At 43.3% G+C, this 23,498-nt stretch overlaps 1 protein-coding gene across 1 annotated transcript; it reads right to left on the reverse strand.

Moving 5' to 3' along the window:
- Positions 1-618: 618 nt before the first annotated feature.
- On the reverse strand, positions 619-18,037 carry BMAL1 (basic helix-loop-helix ARNT like 1). The gene is made up of 10 exons (XM_089667525.1): positions 17,926-18,037; positions 15,562-15,711; positions 15,235-15,481; positions 11,431-11,537; positions 11,140-11,290; positions 7,787-7,872; positions 6,122-6,230; positions 3,313-3,406; positions 2,480-2,582; positions 619-1,305 (listed from the first exon to the last, which is right to left on the reverse strand). The coding sequence occupies exons 2-10, from the start codon at positions 15,629-15,631 to the stop codon at positions 1,145-1,147; spliced, it is 1,128 nt and encodes a 375-aa protein (XP_089523651.1). The 5' UTR covers positions 15,632-15,711; positions 17,926-18,037; the 3' UTR covers positions 619-1,144.
- Between the last annotated feature and the right edge of the window lie 5,461 nt (positions 18,038-23,498).

Genomic DNA, 23,498 nt, shown 5'->3' on the forward strand with positions numbered 1-23,498 from the left:
ACTTGGCAAAATGCATTCAGGCAAGTACCGTTCTCCTGGCCACCACCAAACCCAGACATGTCCATCGGATTGCCAGACAGAGAAGCGTGATTGGTCACTCCAGAGAACACTCCCCCCCACTGCTCTAGAGTCCAGTGGCGGCGTGCTTTACACCACGGCATCCGACGCTTTGCATTGCACTTTGTGATGGAAGGCTTGGATGCAGCTGCTCGGCCATGGAAACCCATTCCATGAAGGTCTCTACACACTGTTGTTGGGCTCATCTGAAGGCCACACCAAGTTTGGAGGTCTTTAGCTATTGACTCTGCAGACAGTTGGCGACTTCTGCGCACTGTGCGCTTCAGCATGCGCTGACCCCGCCCTGTCATGTGACGTGGCCTACCACTTGGTGGCTGAGTGGCTGTTGTTCCCAGTTACTTCCACTTTGTTATATATTCCCTCTCCCTCTCCCTCCACAAAAGTACCAGCTACAGTGGAAAAAACAAAACAAAACAAAACAAAACAAAACACACACCTTTATGCAAACTTGTTGTTCTTCCCAATTTGTGACACTTTTCCATTCCACCTCCCCGCTGTCCACGTTTACCTTTTGGTTCCATAAACAGGAGCGACCGCCGGTTATAGAACAATTAAACAATTTATTTAAAAAATATTGAACTATGACACTGTACCATGTATATATAATATATATATATCAGAGAGGATTCGTACAATAAAACATCTTTATACAAGTAATAATATCAGAAATATCCGAGTGGGGCGCTCTGCTGTGTAAACACCTTACGTCTGAAATGACAGGATTTGCTGACAACGGTGCGGATTTGCACGATTTAGAAAAAAAAAAAAAAAAAAAAAAAAAAAAAAAAGCAGCAATTTCAAAATATACATTTAATGCAAGCTATACACCACTAGCTGGACGACTGGAGCGAGTCTAAACACGTCGGAGAGCGAGTGATCTGATCGAACGCACGACAGTTCAGCCACACAAGCCGCGTTGCTTGCGTCTCCTCTGCGCCAGGAGGGCGGCCGCTTGTTGCCACCCCCGAGAGGTCCTGCAGGCCCGGGTGGCCCTGAAGTGGTTCGTAGCTCCCATAATGCACTTCGATGCTGCAGATGATGAGCGGCTAAAGCTTAGTCCTGAAATTCACAGCGGCCAGGGCAAGTCGCTGAAATCCACCGGCCCGCCGAGTCCTGCGTCTGCTTCCAGGAGACTCATGATGACCGCCATGGCCGCCTCGTCGTTGCTGGGGCTGCTCGAGCCGTGGTCCGTTTCTATCATGTCGATCCCCATCTGGGAGTTCTCGCCTACAAAGAAGACAAGTTGTATTACTGTGTGCGACCGTGTGTGCTGCTAAACCCCCACGTTCCTGTCTGGGGACCTGTCACGGGTCTAAGGAGGGTGTCTGAAGGGCTTCAGAGAGCGAGGAGAGGAGGGGAGGGCCACAGAGCGAGGAGAGGAGGGGAGGGCCACAGAGCGAGGAGAGGAGGGGAGGGCCACAGAGCGAGGAGAGGAGGGGAGGGCCACAGAGCGAGGAGAGGAGGGGAGGGCCACAGAGCGAGGAGAGGAGGGGAGGGCCACAGAGCGAGGAGAGGAGGGGAGGGCCACAGAGCGAGGAGAGGAGGGGAGGGCCACAGAGCGAGGAGAGGAGGGGAGGGCCACAGAGCGAGGAGAGGAGGGGAGGGCCACAGAGCGAGGAGAGGAGGGGAGGGCCACAGAGCGAGGAGAGGAGGGGAGGGCCACAGAGCGAGGAGAGGAGGGGAGGGCCACAGAGCGAGGAGAGGAGGGGAGGGCCACAGAGCGAGGAGAGGAGGGGAGGGCCACAGAGCGAGGAGAGGAGGGGAGGGCCACAGAGCGAGGAGAGGAGGGGAGGGCCACAGAGCGAGGAGAGGAGGGGAGGGCCACAGAGCGAGGAGAGGAGGGGAGGGCCACAGAGCGAGGAGAGGAGGGAGGGCCACAGAGCGAGGAGAGGAGAGGAGGGCCACAGAGCGAGGAGAGGAGGGGAGGGCCACAGAGCGAGGAGAGGAGAGGAGGGCCACAGAGCGAGGAGGGGATGGCCACAGAGCGAGGAGAGGAGGGCCACAGAGCGAGGAGAGGAGGGCCACAGAGCGAGGAGAGGAGGGCCACAGAGCGAGGAGAGGAGGGCCACAGAGCGAGGAGAGGAGGGCCACAGAGCGAGGAGAGGAGGGCCACAGAGCGAGGAGAGGATACATTGTTGGCTGGGGAGATGCTGTAGAAGATTAAGCTGGGAAGATGTGACATGAGGCTGGTAGAGATCAATGCCATCACCCCAATCAATGTTCCCACTACAGAGGTTCGAGGGCCACACATCACATACCAGAGGGCCACGAGTTGGGTACCAGGGGTCTGACACAAAACTTGTTGCCCTCAGTATTCTGTGATGTAGGGAGAATTTGGTTGGCACATTGGCCGGAGAACACACTTTCCTTGGGGTGGTGCATCTTATCTCAGACTCCTTACCCATCATTGAAGAATTGTCCGAATACGGGAAGCCGGAATTGTCCTGCAGCTGTCCGGGTCCTAATCCGGAACTCGGTAGATCCAGGAGGCCGCCGTTCAAAATCTACAAAAACCGTAAATAAAAGATCAGAAATCCATTTTATAGCGCGAGTCACAGGAAGGAGCGCAACAGAACAAAGAGATAAACAATATGGAAGCCAATGTGATGCCGGAAACGTCACCGCGAGGCCTGCACTCCGACTCCTCCCCATCTCCTCTGACCACTGAAACTGGAGCTTATCTTCTGAGTCACTACCGGCAAGGGTAGTTGAGCCAGTCGAGTCACCAAATAGGATGGGGAGCATATCTGTTGAATCACTACTGGCAAGGGTAGTTGAGCCAGCCGATAAGCTCCCCATCCCATGGGGTGACTCGACTGGCTCAACTACCCCTACCAATAGTGACTCAGAAGATAAGCTCCCCATCCTATGGGGGGGGGGGGTGACTCAACTACCCCTGCCAGCAGTGACTCCACAGAAGATGGCCTCCCTCTGCTCCTCCTCCCAGCAGCTCAGCTCACCCTACCCTGGCCGCACTCTCAGCAATTAATCAGCTCACCTACCCCCCCCCCCCCCCCCCCCCAACAGTAAATTGGCAGCCTTCATCTACAGAATGGGGGGTGGTAATGGAGGGCAGAGGCTCGAGACTGGACCTGAATGCCTTTACCATGGACTGCCCAGGCATTTATCTGGGGTAAACCAATAATGATCAATGGGGGGGGAGGCTGCTAGCACTCTCACATGGCCCCACCCCCACACAAAGGAACGGACACTCTTGCAGTCCAGGGAACTTACCTTTTTGCCCCCGGGGGAGGAGACATCTGGAGGGGGAGTGCTGGTGATGTTCAGGGGACTTGACCCGCAGCTTGACGGGGAGGACCCTCTTATTCTGCACGAGATAAAAAAAAAAAAAAAAAAAAAAAAGTCAGTTTGTGTTGATCAAACATTGTCCGAGTTCACACGGGGCAATACAATGCGGTAACAATCAGACAAAATTCCCCTCACAATCCGGGCCTCCTCTCACTGAGCAATGTATGCGACACCTCCAGAGCCCGAGCAACCCGACTGATGGGAGTTACGTGAGATCCATGAGACCGACTTTTTTTTTTTTGACTGAAAACACAATAAAAAGTGGTCGGTTGTATATAGTTGCTGTACTACTTTAGACCAGCAGAGGGCAGGAATCTATAAATCAAACTTGGATTTGAGGCCCGCTTCACACCTATGCGGTCCATTTATCATGGCTTCCTGCGGGTCACATTCCCGTTTCCACGGCGAATCTTTTTAGAAAGGGTCAGGGACTTTTTTTTTTCCCCCTTTATCAGGTTGAGCTTTTAGTTCCAAAGACTTCAATGGAAACGCAGCAGAAATGCATCAAAAACGCAGCGCTTGTGGTCTTTATATGATTTTGCTGGTTTCTCCTCCCAAAAACGCTAAGCGCATCAAAAATACTTGAAAAATTACTTATGATTGTTTTATGAGGATTTTTTTTATTATTTAACCAACGCAATCGAGCAGAAAAAACCCCCCAAAAAACTCAAAAACTTCATTTCCATGGGCAAAAGACGCATGTGAAAAAAATGCAACGCATCAACTGCAACTTGCATAGGTGTGAACCAGGCCTTAGAGCGATGCTGCACTGACCTGCAAGTGTCGCTTTTTTGAGCGTTTTGCGCAACAGTGTTTTTGAGCTTTGCCCGCCCCCCCCCTTTTTTTTTCCCACTAGCTAGTAGAAAAAAAAAAAAAAAAAAAAAAAAACACAACAACAAAACACACCATTTGTTTTACTTGTTGCTGTTTTTTTTAGCTTTTTCATCCACTTTTGTGTATTTTATTTTTTGTTAGGAGACTATAAAATAAATGCATTTTTTTTGTTAGGGTTTATATTATTTTACCTCAAAATATTAATATATATATATATATATATATATATATATATATATATATATATATATATATATATATATTTTTTTTTTTTTAAATTATGTAGAATATATGTATGTTTAGATTTCACATAGAAATAAATTACTATAATATAATTACGAAAATTAAATACTGTAAATGTTATAGTAATTTTACTCATTATGAATGTTTTATTATATTTATGATGATTTTTTTTAAATGATTTTTTTTGTTAGGGTTTATATTTTACTTATAAAGATTTACATTACAATGTATGTTTTACATATATTTCTAACAAAAAAAATAATTTAAAAAAAAATCACAATAAATATAGTATTTTACTTATGATTATTTGTTTTATTAATTATAACATTTACAGTACTTTATCGTAATTATATTATAGTAATTTATTTCTATGCAAAATAATGTAAACGTACATATACTATACATAATAAATATAAGCATTAGAATATATTTACATATATATATTTCTAAGTAAAATATAAACCCTAACAAAAAAAAAATTTAAAAAAAATCATAATAAATATTAATAAAACAAATATTCATAGTAAGTAAAATGCTATAACATTTACAGTATTTTAATTATCGTAATTATATTATAGTAATTTATTTCTATGCAAAATAATGTATACGTACATATATTATACATAATAAATATAAATATTTGCATTATAATATATATATATATATATATATATATATATATTTCTATGTAAAATATAAACCCTAACAGAAAAATCATAAATATTAATAAAACAAATATTCATAGTAAGTAAAATGCTATAACATTTACAGTATTTTAATTTTTGTAATTATAGTAATTTATTTCTATGTAAAAACTAAACGTACATAATATAACTATTTACATTACAATGTATATTTATTTACATATATTTCTATTATGTACGTTTAGTTTTTACATAGAAATAAATTACTATAATTACAAAAATTAAAATACTGTAAATGTTATAGCATTTTACTTACTATGAATATTTGTTTTATTAATATTTATGATTTTTCTGTTAGGGTTTATATTTTACATAGAAATATATATATATATATATATATATTATAATGCAAATATTTATATTTATTATGTATAATATATGTACGTATACATTATTTTGCATAGAAATAAATTACTATAATATAATTACGATAATTAAAATACTGAAAATGTTATAGTATTTTAACTTATTATGATTATTTGTTTTAATAATTATATTTATTATTGTGATTTTTTAAAATGATTTAATTATTGCAATCGAGCAGAAAAAAAACCCCCCAAAAAACCAAAAAAAACAAACAAAAAAAACAAAACAAAACAAAAAAAAAAAAACACACGTGTGAAAATGTCAATCGCAGGTTTATGTCTGCATGACTTTACACGGTTTATTTTGCCGGATGAACAGTTTTGTAGATTTTTCTCTTTGTATTTGGCATTTTAGTTGCTTTGTTCCGCAAAAGTGGGAAGAAAACCCACAACGTCGTGACAAAAGAACTATTTTTGTAAATTGCCGTCACGTCATAAATGCAGCTGTGAGTCAGAAACAGAAAAGGACAAATTTTACTTCTGATGGAGCCAATAGGGAGGTGGGGGAGGGGCGGGGAGATCTCACTCAGGTATAGGTAGGTTCCCATTTACTATGGATGAACCAGGTTCTGGTGACGGCCGCTGTACCTGTGAATTTCTAAGGCTTCCTCAGCAATCATTCGGCCTATCTTCCCGGCCCCGGCCCGGGTCCCTCCAGGGAGGCCAGGGACTGCCGGATGGGTCCTCTTTGTGCCACCTGCAACAAGAAAGAATAAAGTGAACCTGTCACCCACTCAGAATGGCAGTCTATTGGTTCACCTGGTTCCCCTGACTTCGCTCTCAGTGAACTGGCCAGCACAATGGTGCTCAACTGAGTAATTTCCATCTGTTTATGGCCCGCCCCAAAAGCAGGCCAGGAAGGGGGTGAAAGGGTCCGGACTTGAAGGGGTTAACCGCTTCCATAGCGGGCACTTTTACCCCCTTCCTGCCCAGGCCAATTTTCAGCTTTCAGCGTTCTCACATTTTGAATGACAATTGCGCGGTCATACAACATTGTACCCAAACTAAAATTTTATCATTTTCTTCACACAACTAGAGCTTTCTTTTGGTGATATTTAATCACCGCCGGGGTTTTTATTTTTTGCTAAATTAACAAAAAAAAAAAAAAAAAAAAAAAAAAAAAAAAACACGTTTTTCTTTGTTTCGGTTATAAAAGTTTGCAAATAAATAATTGTTTTTCATAAATTTAGGCCGAGATGTATTCTGCTCCATTTCTTTGGTGAAAATTACCCAAATCCGTATTATTTAGTTTGTAGGAAAGTTATAGAGTTCACAAACTATGGGATAGATCTGAATATTGATCAATCCTGAAGTACTGACGGCCAATCTAATTTCTTGAGGTCCAAGAATGTCAGGACAGTACAGATATCCCCCAAATGTCGGGACAGGACAGATACCCCCCCAAATGTCGGGACAGGACAGATACCCCCCCAAATGTCGGGACAGGACAGATACCCCCCCAAATGTCGGGACAGGACAGATACTCCCCCAAATGTCAGGACAGGACAGATATCCCCCCAAATGTCAGGACAGTACAGATATCCCCCCAAATGTCAGGACAGTACAGATATCCCCCCAAATGTCAGGACAGTACAGATATCCCCCCAAATGTCAGGACAGTACAGATATCCCCCCAAATGTCATGTCAGGACAGATATCCCCCCAAATGACCCCTTTTTGCAAAGTAGACAGTCCGACGTATTTCATAAGAGGCATCATATAACTTGCATGGCAGTGATTAGGGACACTGACTGGTGACAGTACGAAAAAAAAAAAAATTGATAATTTGTATTTTTTTTATTACTTTTTTTTGTTTTTTTTCATATTTCACTATGACCAAAGTAGTATGATGTTACCATAGTAACATTGTACTACTTTGGGGAAGTGATCAGTTTTTTTTTTACAATTGGATTCCTTATAGCAAAGAATTTCTTTGCTATAAGCAAGCGTTTACCTGAATGACAGATTCATTCTGTTTTTTTTTTTTTGTGCTTAGCTGTGATTTGGCCACAGCTAATCACATGACTCAGATGGGCTGTGATTGGCCCAGCTTGTGCATGTGATCGCTGTGACCATTCTCAGCTAGACACACTTGTATACAATGGATGGCATGAAAGGAAGCCATCCATTGTATACAATGGTCATGTGACCTGCTGTGATTGGTCACAGCAGGTCACATGGTACTGGCAAAGGGGCCGGTACACAGATATCGGCCGGTGACAGATCGCAATGGAGAAATAAAATGACAACTACCTTCTCCTGGTTGTAGGACGGTGTCCATGCTGGGTGGGGAAGCAGACAAGTGAGGGAAGGAAGGATCTCCGTCTAGAATGTTTGCCCTGAAAAAAAAAAAAAAAGTAAATCAATAGACGTACAGAATATCCGAGTTCACAGCAGCAACAATACTCTCCAGTGTTAGAAGGAACGCAGTTCAGGGGTCAGTTGTAGGCAACACAGAGTTCAGGAAGTAGTAATGCAGACCCAGAGGTCAGTAGTCAGCAGAGTTCAGGGGTCAGTTGTAAGTAACAGTTCAGGGATCACTGGGAGTAACACTGCGTGGTCAAAAGTAACACAGGATTCAGTGGTCAGTAGTATGTAATAGAGAATGCAGGGGTCAGGAGTAAGCAACACACATCTCTCTCTTTATATTGAAAGAGGAAAGTCCCAATTACTACACTCCAAAAAGACCCAATGGTCAAGCAGGTAAAAGCAGACTCAACCTAGCTCCATCCCATCCCCCCCCCCCCCCCCACGCATTTTGCCCCCTGCAGCTTAGTCATGGACCTCCATTACTAAGCCCCAGGGTGAAATGCGTCAGTTGTAGATTTCCTAGATTGTAAGCTCGAAAGAGCAGGGCCCTCGAGCCCCTCGTGTATCACATTGTATTGTTTTGTACTGTCGCATGTTCTGTCTCCCATTGTAATGTACAGCGCTGAGCGAACTGTTGGCGCTTTATACTGTATAATAATAAAAAAAGTTGTGGCCTGGATGATGCTAGGCTGAGGATTTCTGGAGTGCAGCGAATATATATACACACACACACACACACACACACACACACTGGGGATCGAAAGTTTGGGCACCCCAGCTAAAAAAATTGTATTAATGTGCATAAAGAAGCCAAGAAAAGATGGAAAAATCTCCAAAAGGCATCAAATTACAGGTTAGACATTCTTATAATATGTCAACAAAAGTTCGATTTTATTTCCATCATTTACACTTTCAAAATAACAGAAAACAAAAAAAATGGCGTCTGCAAAAGTTTGGGCCCCCTGCAGAGTTAATATCTTGTACTGCCCCCTTTGGCAAGTATCACAGCTTGTAAACGCTTTTTGTAGCCAGCCAAGAGTCTTTCAATTCTTGTTTGAGGTATCTTTGCCCATTCTTCCTTACAAAAGTCTTCCAGTTCTTTGAGATTTCTGGGCTGTCTGTCACGCACGGCTCTTTTAAGGTCTATCCATAGATTTTCAATTATGTTGAGGTCAGGAGATTGTGAAGGCCATGGCAAAACCTTTAGTTTACGTCTCTTGATGTAATCCCCCGTGGATTTCGAGGTGCGTTTAGGATCATTATCCATTTGCAGAAGCCATCCTCTCTTTAACTTCAGCTTTTTCACAGATGGCATCAAGTTACCATCAAAAATTTGCTGAAATTTTATTGAATCCATTTTTCCTTCTACTCGTGAGATGTTCCCTGTGCCACTGGCTGCAACACAACCCCAAAGCATGATTGATCCAACCCCATGCTTAACAGTTGGACAGAGGTTCTTTTCATTAAATTCTGTGCCCCTTCTTCTCCAAACGTACCTTTGCTCATTCCGGCCAAAAAGTTCAATTTTAACCTCATCGGTCCACAGAACTTGTTTCCAAAATGCATCAGGCTTGTCTATATGTTCATTTGCAAAGTTCAAACGATGATTTTTGTGGTGAGGATGTAGAAGAGGTTTTCTTCTGATGACTCTTCATGAAGACCATATTTGTACAAGTATCTCTTTATAGTGGAATAGTGTACCACAACTCCAGTGTCTGCCAGATCTTTCTGGAGGGATCGTGCAGTCAAACGTGGGTTTTGAATTGTTTTTCTCACAATCCTGCGAGCTGTTCTGTCTGATATTTTTCTTGGTCTTCCAGATCTTGCTTTAACTTCCACTGTTCCTGATGACTGCCATTTCTTAATTACATTCCGAACAGAGGATATTGACATCTGAAAACGCTTTGCTATCTTCTTATAGCCTTCTCCAGCTTTGTGAGCAGCAACTATTTTCAGTTTCAGTTTTCTAGACAACTGCTTAGAAGAACCCATGGTGCTGATTGTTGGGGCAGGTCAGATGAGTCTGGGCATTTAAAACCTTTGAGATTGACATCACCTGGTCTTCTCAGACGATGATTGAGAACAATCCATGACACTGGCAGGTCTCAGCTTTGCAAAGGGGGCAGTGCATGCTATAAATTCTGCAGGGTGCCCAAACTTTTGCAGACGCCATTTTTTTGTTTTCTGTTATTTTGAAAGTGTAAATGATGGAAATAAAATCTAACTTTTGTTGACATATTATAAGAATGTCTAATCTGTAATTTGATGCCTTTTGGAGATTTTTCCATCTTTCCTTGGCTTCTTTATGCACATTAATACAAATTTTTAGCTGGGGTGCCCAAACTTTCGATCCCCACTGTATATATATATATCCCCAAGCCAATACCCACAGTGTGAGTCCTACTGGAAACATCTACCCATCTCCCTCTGTATACTTCCCTCCCAAGATGCAGTAGCTTGTGGTAGAGTGAGGCAAGTCCTCCCCGGTCTGCATCTTATGACACCACAGAGTGAAAGAGAAGCCTAGTGCCGGACATAAACGGGTCGAAAAAAAAATCGGCTGATTTTTGCACTGTTAGTGGGTGAATTGGTCGGCCGTTTTTCGAGGAAAAGAAGAAGGAAAAGAAGAAGGAAAAGAAGAAGGAAAAGAAGAAGGAAAAGAAGAAGGAAAAGAAGAAGGAAAAGAAGAAGGAAAAGAAGAAGGAAAAGAAGAAGGAAAAGAAGAAGGAAAAGAAGAAGGAAAAGAAGAAGGAAAAGAAGAAGGAAAAGAAGAAGGAAAAGAAGAAGGAAAAAAGAATTCCAGTCTGCTATTATATTTTATATGAAAGGTCGTGCAATTGCAACAATGTATCCATTTGTATCCGAATAAAAACATTTGTATCCGAAATGGATACATTGTTGCAACCACAAAGACTTTTCATGTAAAATATAATAGCGGAGTTCTCTGCAAGGGACAGAAGTAATTATGGGGTTAAATGCCGTAGACGGGACGAAAATCAGTTGATTTTTTTTACCATTGGTGGTAACGTCAGCCGATCAAACGACCGTTTTTTTGTTTTGTTTTTTTTTTTTTTTTTTTAAAGACGGACGGTTTTCGACCCGTCAATGGCCTGCTTAGGACTTCCCTCAGCTCTGTATTCCACTCTGATCTGAGGTCCGTGAGGTGGCATGGTGGGGTCAGGAGCTGGCAGCACATCATCTGCCCATGGAAGGGGTGAGCGAGGTGGAGGACCCTCAAAGCACAGACACCAGTGCAGGTAGGTCATGTGAAAGCTCCGGCTCCGTCCAAAACTTACGAAACAACAGTGTTGGTGGAGACGATATATTCTACTTCTTTGGTCCACGGGTTCATGAAACTGAACCAGCGACTTTTCAGGGTGATGAAGGAACCATCTTTGATTTTAAACTTGTAACAGTTCGTGGTGGTCTTTTCTCTGGTCTGTAACACTGGAAGAGACACAAAATAATAAGACATTAAAAATAAAAAAATAAAATCGTGAAGTTTCTTATACCGAAGCCAGAAATACAGAAAGCAGATTCCTCTGGAAAAAAGAATACATGTACTGCTGATACCGAACTACAGGTACCTTGTCTATGGCACTCGGCGAGGTTCCCAATGTCGTCCTGGTGGAAATACTCGTAACACGACGTCCCTAATAATTCCTGCGGTAAGTACCCTAAAATGGCGGTTGCCCTGGTTGGGAAAAAAAAAAATTTTTTTTTAAAAAGTGAGCCTATCAGCAATACCGCCAGTGATTGGTGTGTTATATAGTGCCGACAATTTACACATGTATTGTAAACTCAAAAATATAAAATAAGTGAAATACGTGCAAAAATATATAAATTATTTGAATAAATAAAAGAATAAAAATTCAAGTAAGTGGGTCGCCTACACCATACACGTGTGTCACTATAAACAAAATCAAATACAAACGTGTCGCGCTCCACTAATAAAATTTATATGTGAAATATGCACAAAAAAGATATATGCATAAAATGAATAAATATAATTCAAAATAATTTTGAATTATATTTATTCAATATATATATATATATATATATATATACATACATACATACATACATACATACATATATACATATATATATATACATATATACATACATACATACACACATATACACACATACACACTTTCATTTATTGAATTTTTTTACATTTATTTTATTTCATTTTTTTTTTACCTTAAAAATGTTTTTTAATCAACTTTATTGCCATCACAAAGCGTGAACAACATCCCTTATGATAGCATGGGCAGTGACAGGTCCTCTATACTGGGAAGAGCTGGGGCTCTATTAAGACTCCAGACTTCTCTTCTGCCTTAACAGCATCTGATCAAACTGAGATTGGGTTGATCAGATGCAGTTACAAGCCGGCAATGGTTTGTTTACTACAAAGCAAAAACTGAAGTGACAAAATCCTCCTCGCTTCCGGTTTCATAGACTGTAGAGACGATCGGAGAATTTGTGTTCCGTCTTCATCTTTATGGTAATTGGCAGAACCCACGGCTTCCCGTCCCGGGCTTCCCAGCAGAACAGGAAAGCCCGGGAAGCCAGCAAAAAAAGCCACATAATAAGCGATCCACCGGCTCTATAGCCACTTGGATTGTTTTTACATTATTCAGATTGTTGCTTTGAAGAAAAAAAAAAAAAATATATAATACCAGGGTCATGATTGCAACTGCAGCCATGACCCCTGTAGAACCATTTAATGCTGAGGACGTATGGGGACACCTAGGGTTGGGAAGTGATTACAAATGTTTTTTCATGCCAATGCCCTTTATGCACGGATTATAGTATCTTATTTCTATGTTTTGTATAGTCTATTAAAGCCTTACTGGACTTTCAGTTAAAAGGCCAACTCCATGTTTTAAACCAGGCTTTGTGTTACATCCATATTTAGGGAGAAACGCAAAGTTACATATTCCATCCCCCCAAAACCAAACTGCTCCCCCCCCACCTAAATCACAGGATGCTTTTTCTGTAGCTTATTCACTGGGATTGCTCCGGGGAAATACTACCAGTCTCATCTGACAAGGCAGCAAAGAGTGCGCAGACCACGCTGGCACCCCTCCTCCCTCACCCTCTAGTAGTCCAGTTGTACTGTAATATGGACCTGAGACTGATAGAGCATGTGCAATGCACCCACGGTGGATTGGTTTCAGTTGCAATGCTCTGCAGGCTTCAAAAGCAAAAAAAAAAAGTAAAATTAAAAAGGTGCATTAATCATGAGAAACGTAGCTGCAGTTGCTACTCTTAATTCAGCCAAAGATTCCAGATGCATCAAAATAAAAGATCAGCAAAAAAAACACAGGAGAGGACTGACCATCTGGAAACTTGGGCACTGCCCGAGGGCCCGGGGTCAGTAGGGGGCCCCATGAGATGCCCCTGGTAACTTTTTCATAGGCTTTTTGGAGTTTGGGCAAGGACACAGGGGCCCCATGATCCCCTATTAAGGGCCCGGGGTCAGTAGGGGGCCCCATGAGATGCCCCTGGTACCTTTTTCATACACTTTGACTTTGGGCAAGGAAACGGGCCCCATGATCCCCTATTGCCTGGGGGCCCCATGAGTTGTCAGTCCGCCCCTGCTTAAAGGTTAACTTTCTTTAGAAAGCAGCATCAGCCTGAGTAAAAAAGCCTGTCCCCTTCCAGCATGCTGCAGAGAAGGACCCTTGCTCTCTGTGTGGAAACAGGTATCTCTCTGCAGAGGTCAGACAAACCCCCTCCTGAGTCACAGCTCTTTAAAAATCGGCAGACAGAATGAGCTCGGCAAATTGGACAGCTCCTCAGCCACTGGTAGTCACCTCTAGGGGGCACGTGACAGGGTGACAAAGCAGGAGCACAAGTTGTCACCCTATAACAGGAAGTGCCTGAACATGGCAGGATCACCAGGGTTGCTGGTTTAAGTTGCAGACTTAAACAGCTGAAAACAGCTTTTGAAAGCTTCGATGAGATTTCAGGAACTGGCTTTAAAATTTACTTTACTGGATAGGTCCAGCTAAAGAGGTTTCAAAAGGCAAAAAAAAAAAAACATGCATTCCCTGCATTAAGGTAACAAATGTTCCAGTGGAAATATCGTCCCCTCACCTTCCCTATACTTACCTGATCCATAGCTGTGCCCTTCCACAATGGCGCTGGTCTGTCTCTCTGCTCACAGGATAAAGAGGCAGCAGGCCACTGGCTCCTGCTGCTGTCAATCAAATCCTGCCGAGAGCAAGGGGGTGGGACCAAACATGCTGTGTGTCTATGGATGCACAGAGCCCGGCTTGGGAGCAAACTCACAGGTGCATCCCTAAAGGAAGTGCTGAAGGAGTAACCAGAAGAGCTGGTGGGGGGACCCCACAAGATGTTTGGGGCTGCTCTGTGCCAAATCAAATACAAACGTGTCGCGCTATATATATATAAAATTCAAAATTATTTTAAATTCTCTCTCTCTCTCTCTCTCTCTCAAAATTATTTTAAATTCTCTCTCTCTCTCTCTCTCTCAAAATTATTTTAAATTCTCTCTCTCTCTCTCTCTCTCAAAATTATTTTAAATTCTCTCTCTCTCTCTCTCTCTCTCTCTCTCTCTCTCTCAAAATTATTTTAAATTCTCTCTCTCTCTCTCTCTCTCAAAATTATTTTAAATTCTCTCTCTCTCTCTCTCTCTCAAAATTATTTTAAATTCTCTCTCTCTCTCTCTCTCTCAAAATTATTTTAAATTCTCTCTCTCTCTCTCAAAATTATTTTAAATTCTCTCTCTCTCTCTCTCTCTCTCTCTCTCTCAAAATTATTTTAAATTCTCTCTCTCTCTCTCTCTCTCTCTCTCTCAAAATTATTTTAAATTCTCTCTCTCTCTCTCTCTCTCTCTCTCTCAAAATTATTTTAAATGTCATTTAAAATTCTCTCTCTCTCTCTCAAAATTATTTTAAATGTCATTTAAAATTATTTTGAATTATATTTATTCATTTTATGCATATATATTTTTTGTGCATATTTCACATATAAAATTTTATTATTGCAGCGCGACACGTTTGTATTTGATTTTGTTTATAGTGACACACGTGTATGGTGTAGGCGACCCACTTACTTGAATTTTATTATTCTTTTTATTTATTCAAATAAATAATTTATATATTTTTGCACGTATTTCACTTATTTATATTTTATAAATTTATGGCGGTGTTTTTATTTTTATTTTATTCGCCCACTTTACAAAGATATGCATGTACAAAATACACCATATTGCACAGAGCAGGTAATTACAATATGTTTGATTAAAAAATAGGAAACAAAAATAAAAAAAAAAATAGAAAAAAAAAAAAAAAGCTTTAAAATGTTTCAATGTTAATTTTTTAATGGTGACCACAAACCTCAGATAATCATCTTACCTTTGATCTACAAATACAAACTTCCCATCGATGGCGTGCCGCGAGACGTACTCTGTGGATTTGACTCTGATCTCCCCGTTGATAGGCTGCGGTACTATGTGCGGGTGTAAGCGACCAATGGCGACAAGGCAGCTAAGGTTACAGCCCTCGCTCTCCGGCTCGTTATCTTCGTCCAGCCCCATCTTCGTAGGCGGCCAGCTCTTCAGATACCCAGTGCTGTGTATAGTGCAAAAACTTTTCCTGTCCCCTGCAAAGAGAAAGATCCGGAGATGAGCATCGGAATCCTATTCCTTTCGCTTGAGTCCGGCTTGCAGGGACTAGACCAACCTTTCTTTTTCGAACAATTGGAGGGGAAATCTTTGTCTTCTACTTTGACTGAAGGTCGATTGCATTTCATTCTGCAGAAAAACGATCGCCGGGCCCCGGAACACAGCCGCGACGGTCCTGGGGTGATATCGGTCTTGACGGGGAGCCCCGCTGCGAAGAATCAGACGCGAGAAATAAAAATACGTCCTTGGAAATGTGTTAGAGCTTTAACCATTAACAGGGCTGGAGGAGGGTATTAGAGGGGGACACCAAAGGGGGAGTGTCCTCAAAAAGCTTGCCAGTGTCCAATCACCTGAAGGTACCGGCCTACAACTTGGGATCTAGAAACACTCCACCTGTGTCCTGTGTGATTAAGATATTATTACGTTTGTTCCTAAGCAGTGGTGTCCCTAACGGGGTGCGGGTCGCACCGGGTGACACCATCACAGGGGGTACAGGAGCAGGATGCCGGCACAGTGACAGCTACCCCGCCCCAGTGTAGCAGTGAAAGGAGTATCCCCTAAAGCAAAAAAATAAATAAAATTGAAGCCTCCCCACCCCCACATACGCAGACATTTTGGTTCGGTTTTCGGCCACTTGCATTCTGGATTTTCGGCACCATAATTTTCATTTCGGGGCACCACTAGTACTAACCCTTCAAAAACAAACTGGCAGCATACATACAGTGAAAGAAAAATATTTGGTCCCCGGCTGATTTTGAATGTTCACCCCTCACAAAGAAATGATCGGTCTAAAAATCGAAGGTTCGGTGTAACACTGAGAGACAGAATACAACAACAAATTCAGCAGAAATGCGTCTAACAAATGATGACTGATCTGCATGTTCAGGAGGGAAAGAAGGATTGGATCCCCTTCACAAAACATGACTTAGTACTTGGTGGCCAATCCCTTGTTGGCAATCACAGAGGTCAGACGTTTCCTGGAGTTGGCCCCCAGGTTCGCACACATCACAGGAGGGATTTTGGCCCACTCCTCTTGGCAGATCCTCTCCAAGTCATTAAGGTTTGGTGGCTGACGTTTGGCAACTCGAACTTTCAGCTCCTCCACAGATTTTCCATCGGATGAAGGTCTGGAGACTGGCTAGGCTACTCCAGGACCTTAATGTGCTTCTTCTTGAGTCGCTCCTTTGTTGCCTTGGCCGTGTGTTTTAGGTCATTGTCATGCTGGAACACCCATCCACCACCCATTTTCAATGCCCTGGCTGAGGGAAGAAGGTTCTCACCCAAGATTTGATGGTACATTGCCCCGTCCAGCGTCCCTTTGATGCGGTGCAGTTGTCCTGTCCCCTTAGCAGAAAAACACCCCCAAAGCAGAATGTTTCCACCACCATGTTTCACAGTTGAGATGGTGTTCTTGGGGTCATAGGCAGCATTCCTCCTCCTCCAAACATGGAGAGTTGAGTTGATGCCAAAGAGCTGGATTTTGGTCTCATCTGACCACAACACTTCCCACCAGTCCTCCTCTGCATCATTCAGATGTTCAGTGGCAGACTTCAGACGGGCCTGGACATGTGCTTTCTTGAGCAGAGGGACCTTGCGGGCACTGCAGGATTTCAGTCCTTGTCGGCGTAGTGTGTTACCAATTGTTTTCTTGGTGACTGTGGTCCCAGCTGCCTGGAGATCATTGACAAGATCCTCACGTGTAGTTCTGGGATGATTCCTCACTGTTCTCATGATCATTGACACTCCACGAGGTGAGATCTTGCATGGTGCACCAGACCTAGGGAGACTGACACTTGTTTTGTGTTTCTTCCATTTGTGAATGATTGCACCAACTGTTGTCACCTTCTCACCAAGCTGCTTGGCCATAGTTTGGTAGCCCAGTCCAGCCTTGTGTAGATCTACAATCTTGTCCCTGACATCCTTGGACAGCTCTTTGGTCTTTTCCATGGTGGAGAGTTTGGAATCTGATGGTTTGATTGCTCCTGTGGACAGGTGTCTTTTATACAGGTAACACAATGAGATTAGCAGCACTCCCTTTAAGAGCCTGCTTCTAATCTCAGCTTGTTACCTGTATGAGAGACACCTGGGAGCCAGAAATCCTGCTGAATGATAGGGGATCAAATCCTTCTTTCCCTCATGAACATGCAGATCCGTCATCATTTGTTAGACGCATTTCTGCTGAATTTGTTGTTGTATTCTGTCTCTCAGTGTTACAATAAAGCGAACATTCGATTTTTAGACCGATCATTTCTTTGTGAGGGGCGAACAGTCAACATCAGCAGAGGAGCAAATACGCATTTCCTTCACTGTAGTTCATCCTGATGGGTTCCTTCTAACAGATCCAAATCTGAATCAGGAGGAGCTGCAGATATGACGTTTTCCTGGGAACACAATGATCAGCAGACCCCAAACTAGAACATACTTTTTGCATCGATGAGCCTCTCCCGGGGAGCCGTATCCGAAGAGGAAAGCTGCTCCTTCACTTTGGCAATGTCTTTTGGATGGAGATAGTCGAACAAGCTTTGCCCGATAAGATCGTTCTGAAATAGAGAGCGGAAACGTAACGATCAGCAGGACTTTCCCAGGATTCCGGATGACACAGGGAAGACAATGATAACGAAGCCATGTGAGGTCAGCAAGTTTAATCGTGCAACGGGCAGTTACATTGTTGCAGCTTGGACCAAAGTATAGTATGTGTTCCATATCTGGCCGATCAATCACGGCAGTAGCCACAGATTCTACAGTGATCCTCACTGTACAGGGGCCGTCATCACATCATCACAGGCGCCATGCAGGGAACGCCTTTTCCTCAATAAATGCAAGGCGTTCTGTAAACCGGACAGGGTGGAGATCGTTACATCAACGCCCCGCCTCTCCAACTCATCCAATCACGGATTGCATTGCATTAATTGAGATGGTGAATGAACGGCGCCTGTAGCAAATGACCCCCAGTGTACAATATTCAGCAGGGGCCACTCGGCATGGGATCCGGATTCTTCACTTCCATTGGCCATACATAATGTACAGGGACTTAATTAAAAAAAAAAAAAAAAAAAAAAAAAGTGTAAATGCATTGAACACCAATTAATAAAAACACACAAAAAAACCAAACAAAACTCCTAAAATAAAAAAAAAAAAAAAAAAAGGCAAAAAAATAAAAAAACAAAATAACACAAAAAAAATAAAACTGGTGTAACAGATATTTTTTTTCTTCAATAAATTTGCACTTAGCATGACTGTGTTTATAGCGTTTATCCTTTAAAATAAAGAGGTCTCTGCAACAGCCATGGGGTAGATCGAATCTTTCTGCAGTTTTCAGCTATCATATTTCAATGATACAGGAGGAAAAAAAAAAAAAAAAAAAAAAAAAAAAAAAAAAGAACACTTTGATTGGTTTAAAAAAAGGGCAACAGAGACCGTCTTTTTTTTTCAGGCGTTATAAATGTGGCCTTTTGAATGACACCCAACAAAGCATCATTGCCTGCAGAATCCTTGGTAGTTTTTCGTATATGGCTGAACTCAGACAGCATTACCACAGCTGACCAGCAGAGGCCCCCACAGACAAGAGATTCCATGACCTGGCCGCTGTAGAATGAACTGTAATGGTAAATATGGGGGAATACTTACATAGCAGTGAATGTGACATTCACCAAAGATTCACAGGTTGTTATTCATTCCCTTTAATTTAGAAACACATGCAGCTGGAAGATTCACCTGCAGTGCATATCTGGTGAAAGTCACATTCGCCGCTTTATAAATACGCCTCTATACGATTACTATTCATTTATTTCAGGTACTTATATAGCGCCGTCAATGTACTCCGCGCTTTACATATATATTGTACATTCACATCAGTCCCTAACCCTCAAGGGGCGTACAATCTAAGGTCCCTAACCCTCAAGGGGTGTACAATCTAAGGTCCCTAACACACATTCATACATACACATACTAGGGACAATTTATACAGGAGCCAATAACCTCCCAGCATGTCTTTGGAGTTTGGGAGGAAACCGGAATACCTGGAGGAAACCCACGCAGGCACAGGGAGAACATGCAAACTCCAGGCAGGTGGTGCCATGAATGGGATTCGAAATCGATGACCCCAGTACTGCCAGGGGGAAATGCTAACCACTTACCTTATAGTCGTAGGTTATCATACAGGACTAACAACTCATGGGGCCCCCGAGCAATAGGGGATCATGGGGCCCGTGTCCTTGCCCAAACTCAAAAAAAAGTCTATGAAAAAAAAAAAAGGTACCAGGGGCATTTCATGGGGCCCCCTACTGACCCCGGGCCCTGCCCGAGTTTCCAAATGGTCAGTCCGCCCCTGTACAGGACATTGCGTCCCAGACTGACCCCCACATCCCAGTAGCAGTCCCTGATCTATACACAAATGGGGCAAATCTAGCTTTGTGTGAACATACACAGAACGCGATTGGTGGGACGCGATTGGTTGGGAAACCAGAGGTCTATGTAATAACAAGTTTATAAAAACTGCCCAATGGCAGCAACTCAGCAGACAATAATCGTGCTCTCATTGGGGGAGTAGAATAGCAGGCAGGTGGGGCTCATCTCTAAAGTTAGACACCATTTATTTCCTGTTATGTATTTCTGGGGCACAGCAAGACCAGGACAGGGAGGAGTGGTGAGGTAAGCCAACGGATAGCAAGCTTGTTGACAAGAAAGTGCAGAGTAATGGTCCTAGGTCATGCGTCTTCACTTGCAAAATGGCAGGTGGCAGGGCTTAGACCAAACTGTATTGCTTAATTGGAGTGGAGTAGAGAGTGGTTACTACCTAATTTTATATATATATATATATATATATATATATATATATATATATATATACACACACACACACATACACATATATACATACACATACACACACAAGTCAGCGAGGTATTTCTGTCTGGATATGGTGATGTATGGGGTTCATCCGTGAGAGGCTGACATCTTAGCCCGTAATACATATCTGTAACAAGATAGATTATACTATCTAATTAGTTTTGTCCATGGGGTAACTCCATTTCCTTAAGAGATTATATATTCAAGCTGATAGGCTAGTGATCAAACTACAGTGCCTCTTTGTATGCCGCCTCTTCATCTAAAACAATATGCTATTTGATTTGGTCTGGAGTTATTAACCATTTGGATGTAAGGTAAATAATTGCAACAGTATCCAAATCATATTGTTGTGTGCAATACATTCCACTCCAATTAGGCATTCATTACAGCTGAGCATAGACTTTCTATATATTTAAATAAAGGTTATATATTTTACATTCATCAATTGGCCAGATGGCACATAGTAGGGAAACGCACCTCCGTCCAGTATAGATTTTTCACACACTATATTATATATTCACACACTGATATATATATATATATATACACACATATACATACATACATACACACACACACACACACACATACAAATATATACGCGCACGCACACGCAGTATGTTCTTCCCTTTCATGTGGATGTTACTTTAACACGTCCCACCCGCCTAAACGTTACTGGTGACCAAGCACACCCCTTCATGCAAATGGTATTCCCTGTTGGCAGCGGACTCTCTCAGTAGCATAATGTACCTTGCCACACTGTAAAAAAATGGTTTGAGGAACAAAACAAGTTTGCGGTGTTGACTTGTCCTCCAAATTCTCCAGATCTCAATCCATTGAGCACCTGTGGGCTGAGCTTGAAAAAGTCTGAACCATGGAGGCCCCACCTCACAAACTTACAGGATCTGCTGCTGACAGCTTGGTGCCAAAAACCACAGCATACCTTCAGAGGTCTAGTGGGGTCCATGCCTCTGTGGGTCGGGGATGTTTTGGCGGTAAAAGACACCTACTCAATGTACGTACACGCGCGCACACTTATTAAATTATTATATTTTTATGTATAATTTGCATATTATTTTTGTGTGTGTGGCAGAGTTTTGCTATACACAGTAGTGAGATCTGAGCAGCCTCTCTCCATATAGAAGCCTCTAGCCTGCAAGTGATAAATACGATATACTGTAGATGACACAGGGAATACATACTACTCTGGTTGGTTCTAGATCAGTGAGGACTCGAGCCGCCAGGACAGAGAGCCGCCAGGACAGAGAGCCGCCAGGACAGAGAGCCGCCAGTCGTGCAAAACGTCAGCTAGCGGCTTTCAGGGCGAGGAAAGTTGTATTTGTATTACTTTCAGCATGTGAGAGGCACAGAAAACGCATGGAACTGAACCCAAAAATGCCTTTCAATGCACATGAATTTTACAATGAAATCTCCAACATTTGTAAACACATGCAGGTATTGGGAGCCTCATATCGGGATCAGGGTAATGAGCTGAAAAGGAGACACATTGGAAGATCTGGCGTACCTGGCTATAATTGAGAATTTTGAAAACCGATTCTGACACAAATAGGATTTTTCCACGGTCACAGCCGACCACGAAGAGGAATCCATCCGCTGCCTGCAGGACAGGAGAAACAAATACCATCCATGAATATAAACCAGTTGAAGATACAGAGTCCCCGAACCACAGCCTGCCGGTCACATCTGCCCCGTTACAAGACTTTATACAGCCCATAGTTGGGGTCAGTGGGGAATCCTCAATGTGCACAGACTGAGCATTTAGTTCAGCAGAGGCTGCCTACGGCCTCTGCTTCTTTCCCTGCCCCTACAGTCTCCAGTGCAGGTTCCCCCCCCCCCCCCCATGCTGTGCTGTTATGCCTGTTGGTTGGTTGGTAGGACTGCCAGTGTGATAGAAACCAATGACATGCTTGCCCTGTTCAGAGGAGGAAGGAATGCCCTCACCAGACCTGCTCCAGGTAAGGGGAGAACCCTGATGGGGGGGGGGCAGACCTGATGTCATGGTAGTGAGCCCTGATGGGGGGGCCTGATGTTAGGGTGGAGGGCCCTGATGGGGGGGGGGGGGGGGGGGGGGGGACCCGATCTCAAGGTGGTGGACGCTGATGGAGGGCCCTGATGTGGGGGCCTCAATGTCAGGGTGGTGGTCCCCACTGGGGGCTCTGATGTCAGGGTAGGGGGCCCCAATGTCAGGATGGAGAACCCCACTGGGGACCCCGATGTCACGGTGGAGAACCCCGCTGCCAGGTTAGAGAACATTGGTGAGGTCCCTGATGTAACTGTGGACTCTGGTGGGGGACCCTGAGGTAAGGGGGTGGGGGCTGAGACTGATATAAGGGGGTGCCCTGGTGGGAACACTGATGTAAGGGGAGACTAAAGATCCTTCTCTTTTGTTCTGGATCATATCATACAAAACCCCTAACATACTAAAGACAAGAAATCTCTCTCTGTAGAACACATCTCTAGCTGAAGGATTTCGAATGGTATTATTTGTAGATGCTCTCTGATCTTTAAAGGGGAACACTTCTGGCACGGATACGGCTACTGGGAGTGGAGGCAGCAAGGAACACAGAAATCAGCAAAGTGACGATGTAACTGTGCTCGTGTCTTCTCATCCATTTACCATGTGACCTTGGCTGTGAATGCGGTCTATTACTACACATAATGGCAGCTCTGCACTCTCTGACCTCCTTGTCTCTGCAGACAGCAGCAGGGGAGGGGAAGGGCAGTGAATCCTTTCACTGTGCACTGGGCTGCAGACAGACTGATGGGCTGAGATAGGAATCCCCCAGTCTATAGAGGGACAGACCTCAGGATTAGGTGTCCCCCAAGAAAACAGACTTCTAACCCGAAGGCGGCGCGCGGTAGCTTTCTTTTCACCTTTGGCATTGCTTGAGTACACCAAGGCAGGCAAGCTGCGGCTTGTACTGCTTGCCATGGTATAGTCTCGTATCGAATTGATCTAATTGAAGAGTACCCCTTTAACTGCCTTCTGCCCGCCATATAAAAGGTAATGACGGACGGCGGTTCTCTCATTCTGGGAGGACGTCACATGACATCCTCCTACCCTAACCGAGTGTGCGTGCCTCCGGGGGGCGCACAGCGCGGCGATCAGTGGTGCGCTGTATCTCT

Source organism: Staurois parvus, unplaced genomic scaffold (genome assembly GCF_062004578.1).
Source record: "Staurois parvus isolate SC_StPar_1 unplaced genomic scaffold, SC_StPar_1.0 ptg003332l, whole genome shotgun sequence".
Classification (NCBI taxonomy): domain Eukaryota; kingdom Metazoa; phylum Chordata; class Amphibia; order Anura; family Ranidae; genus Staurois; species Staurois parvus.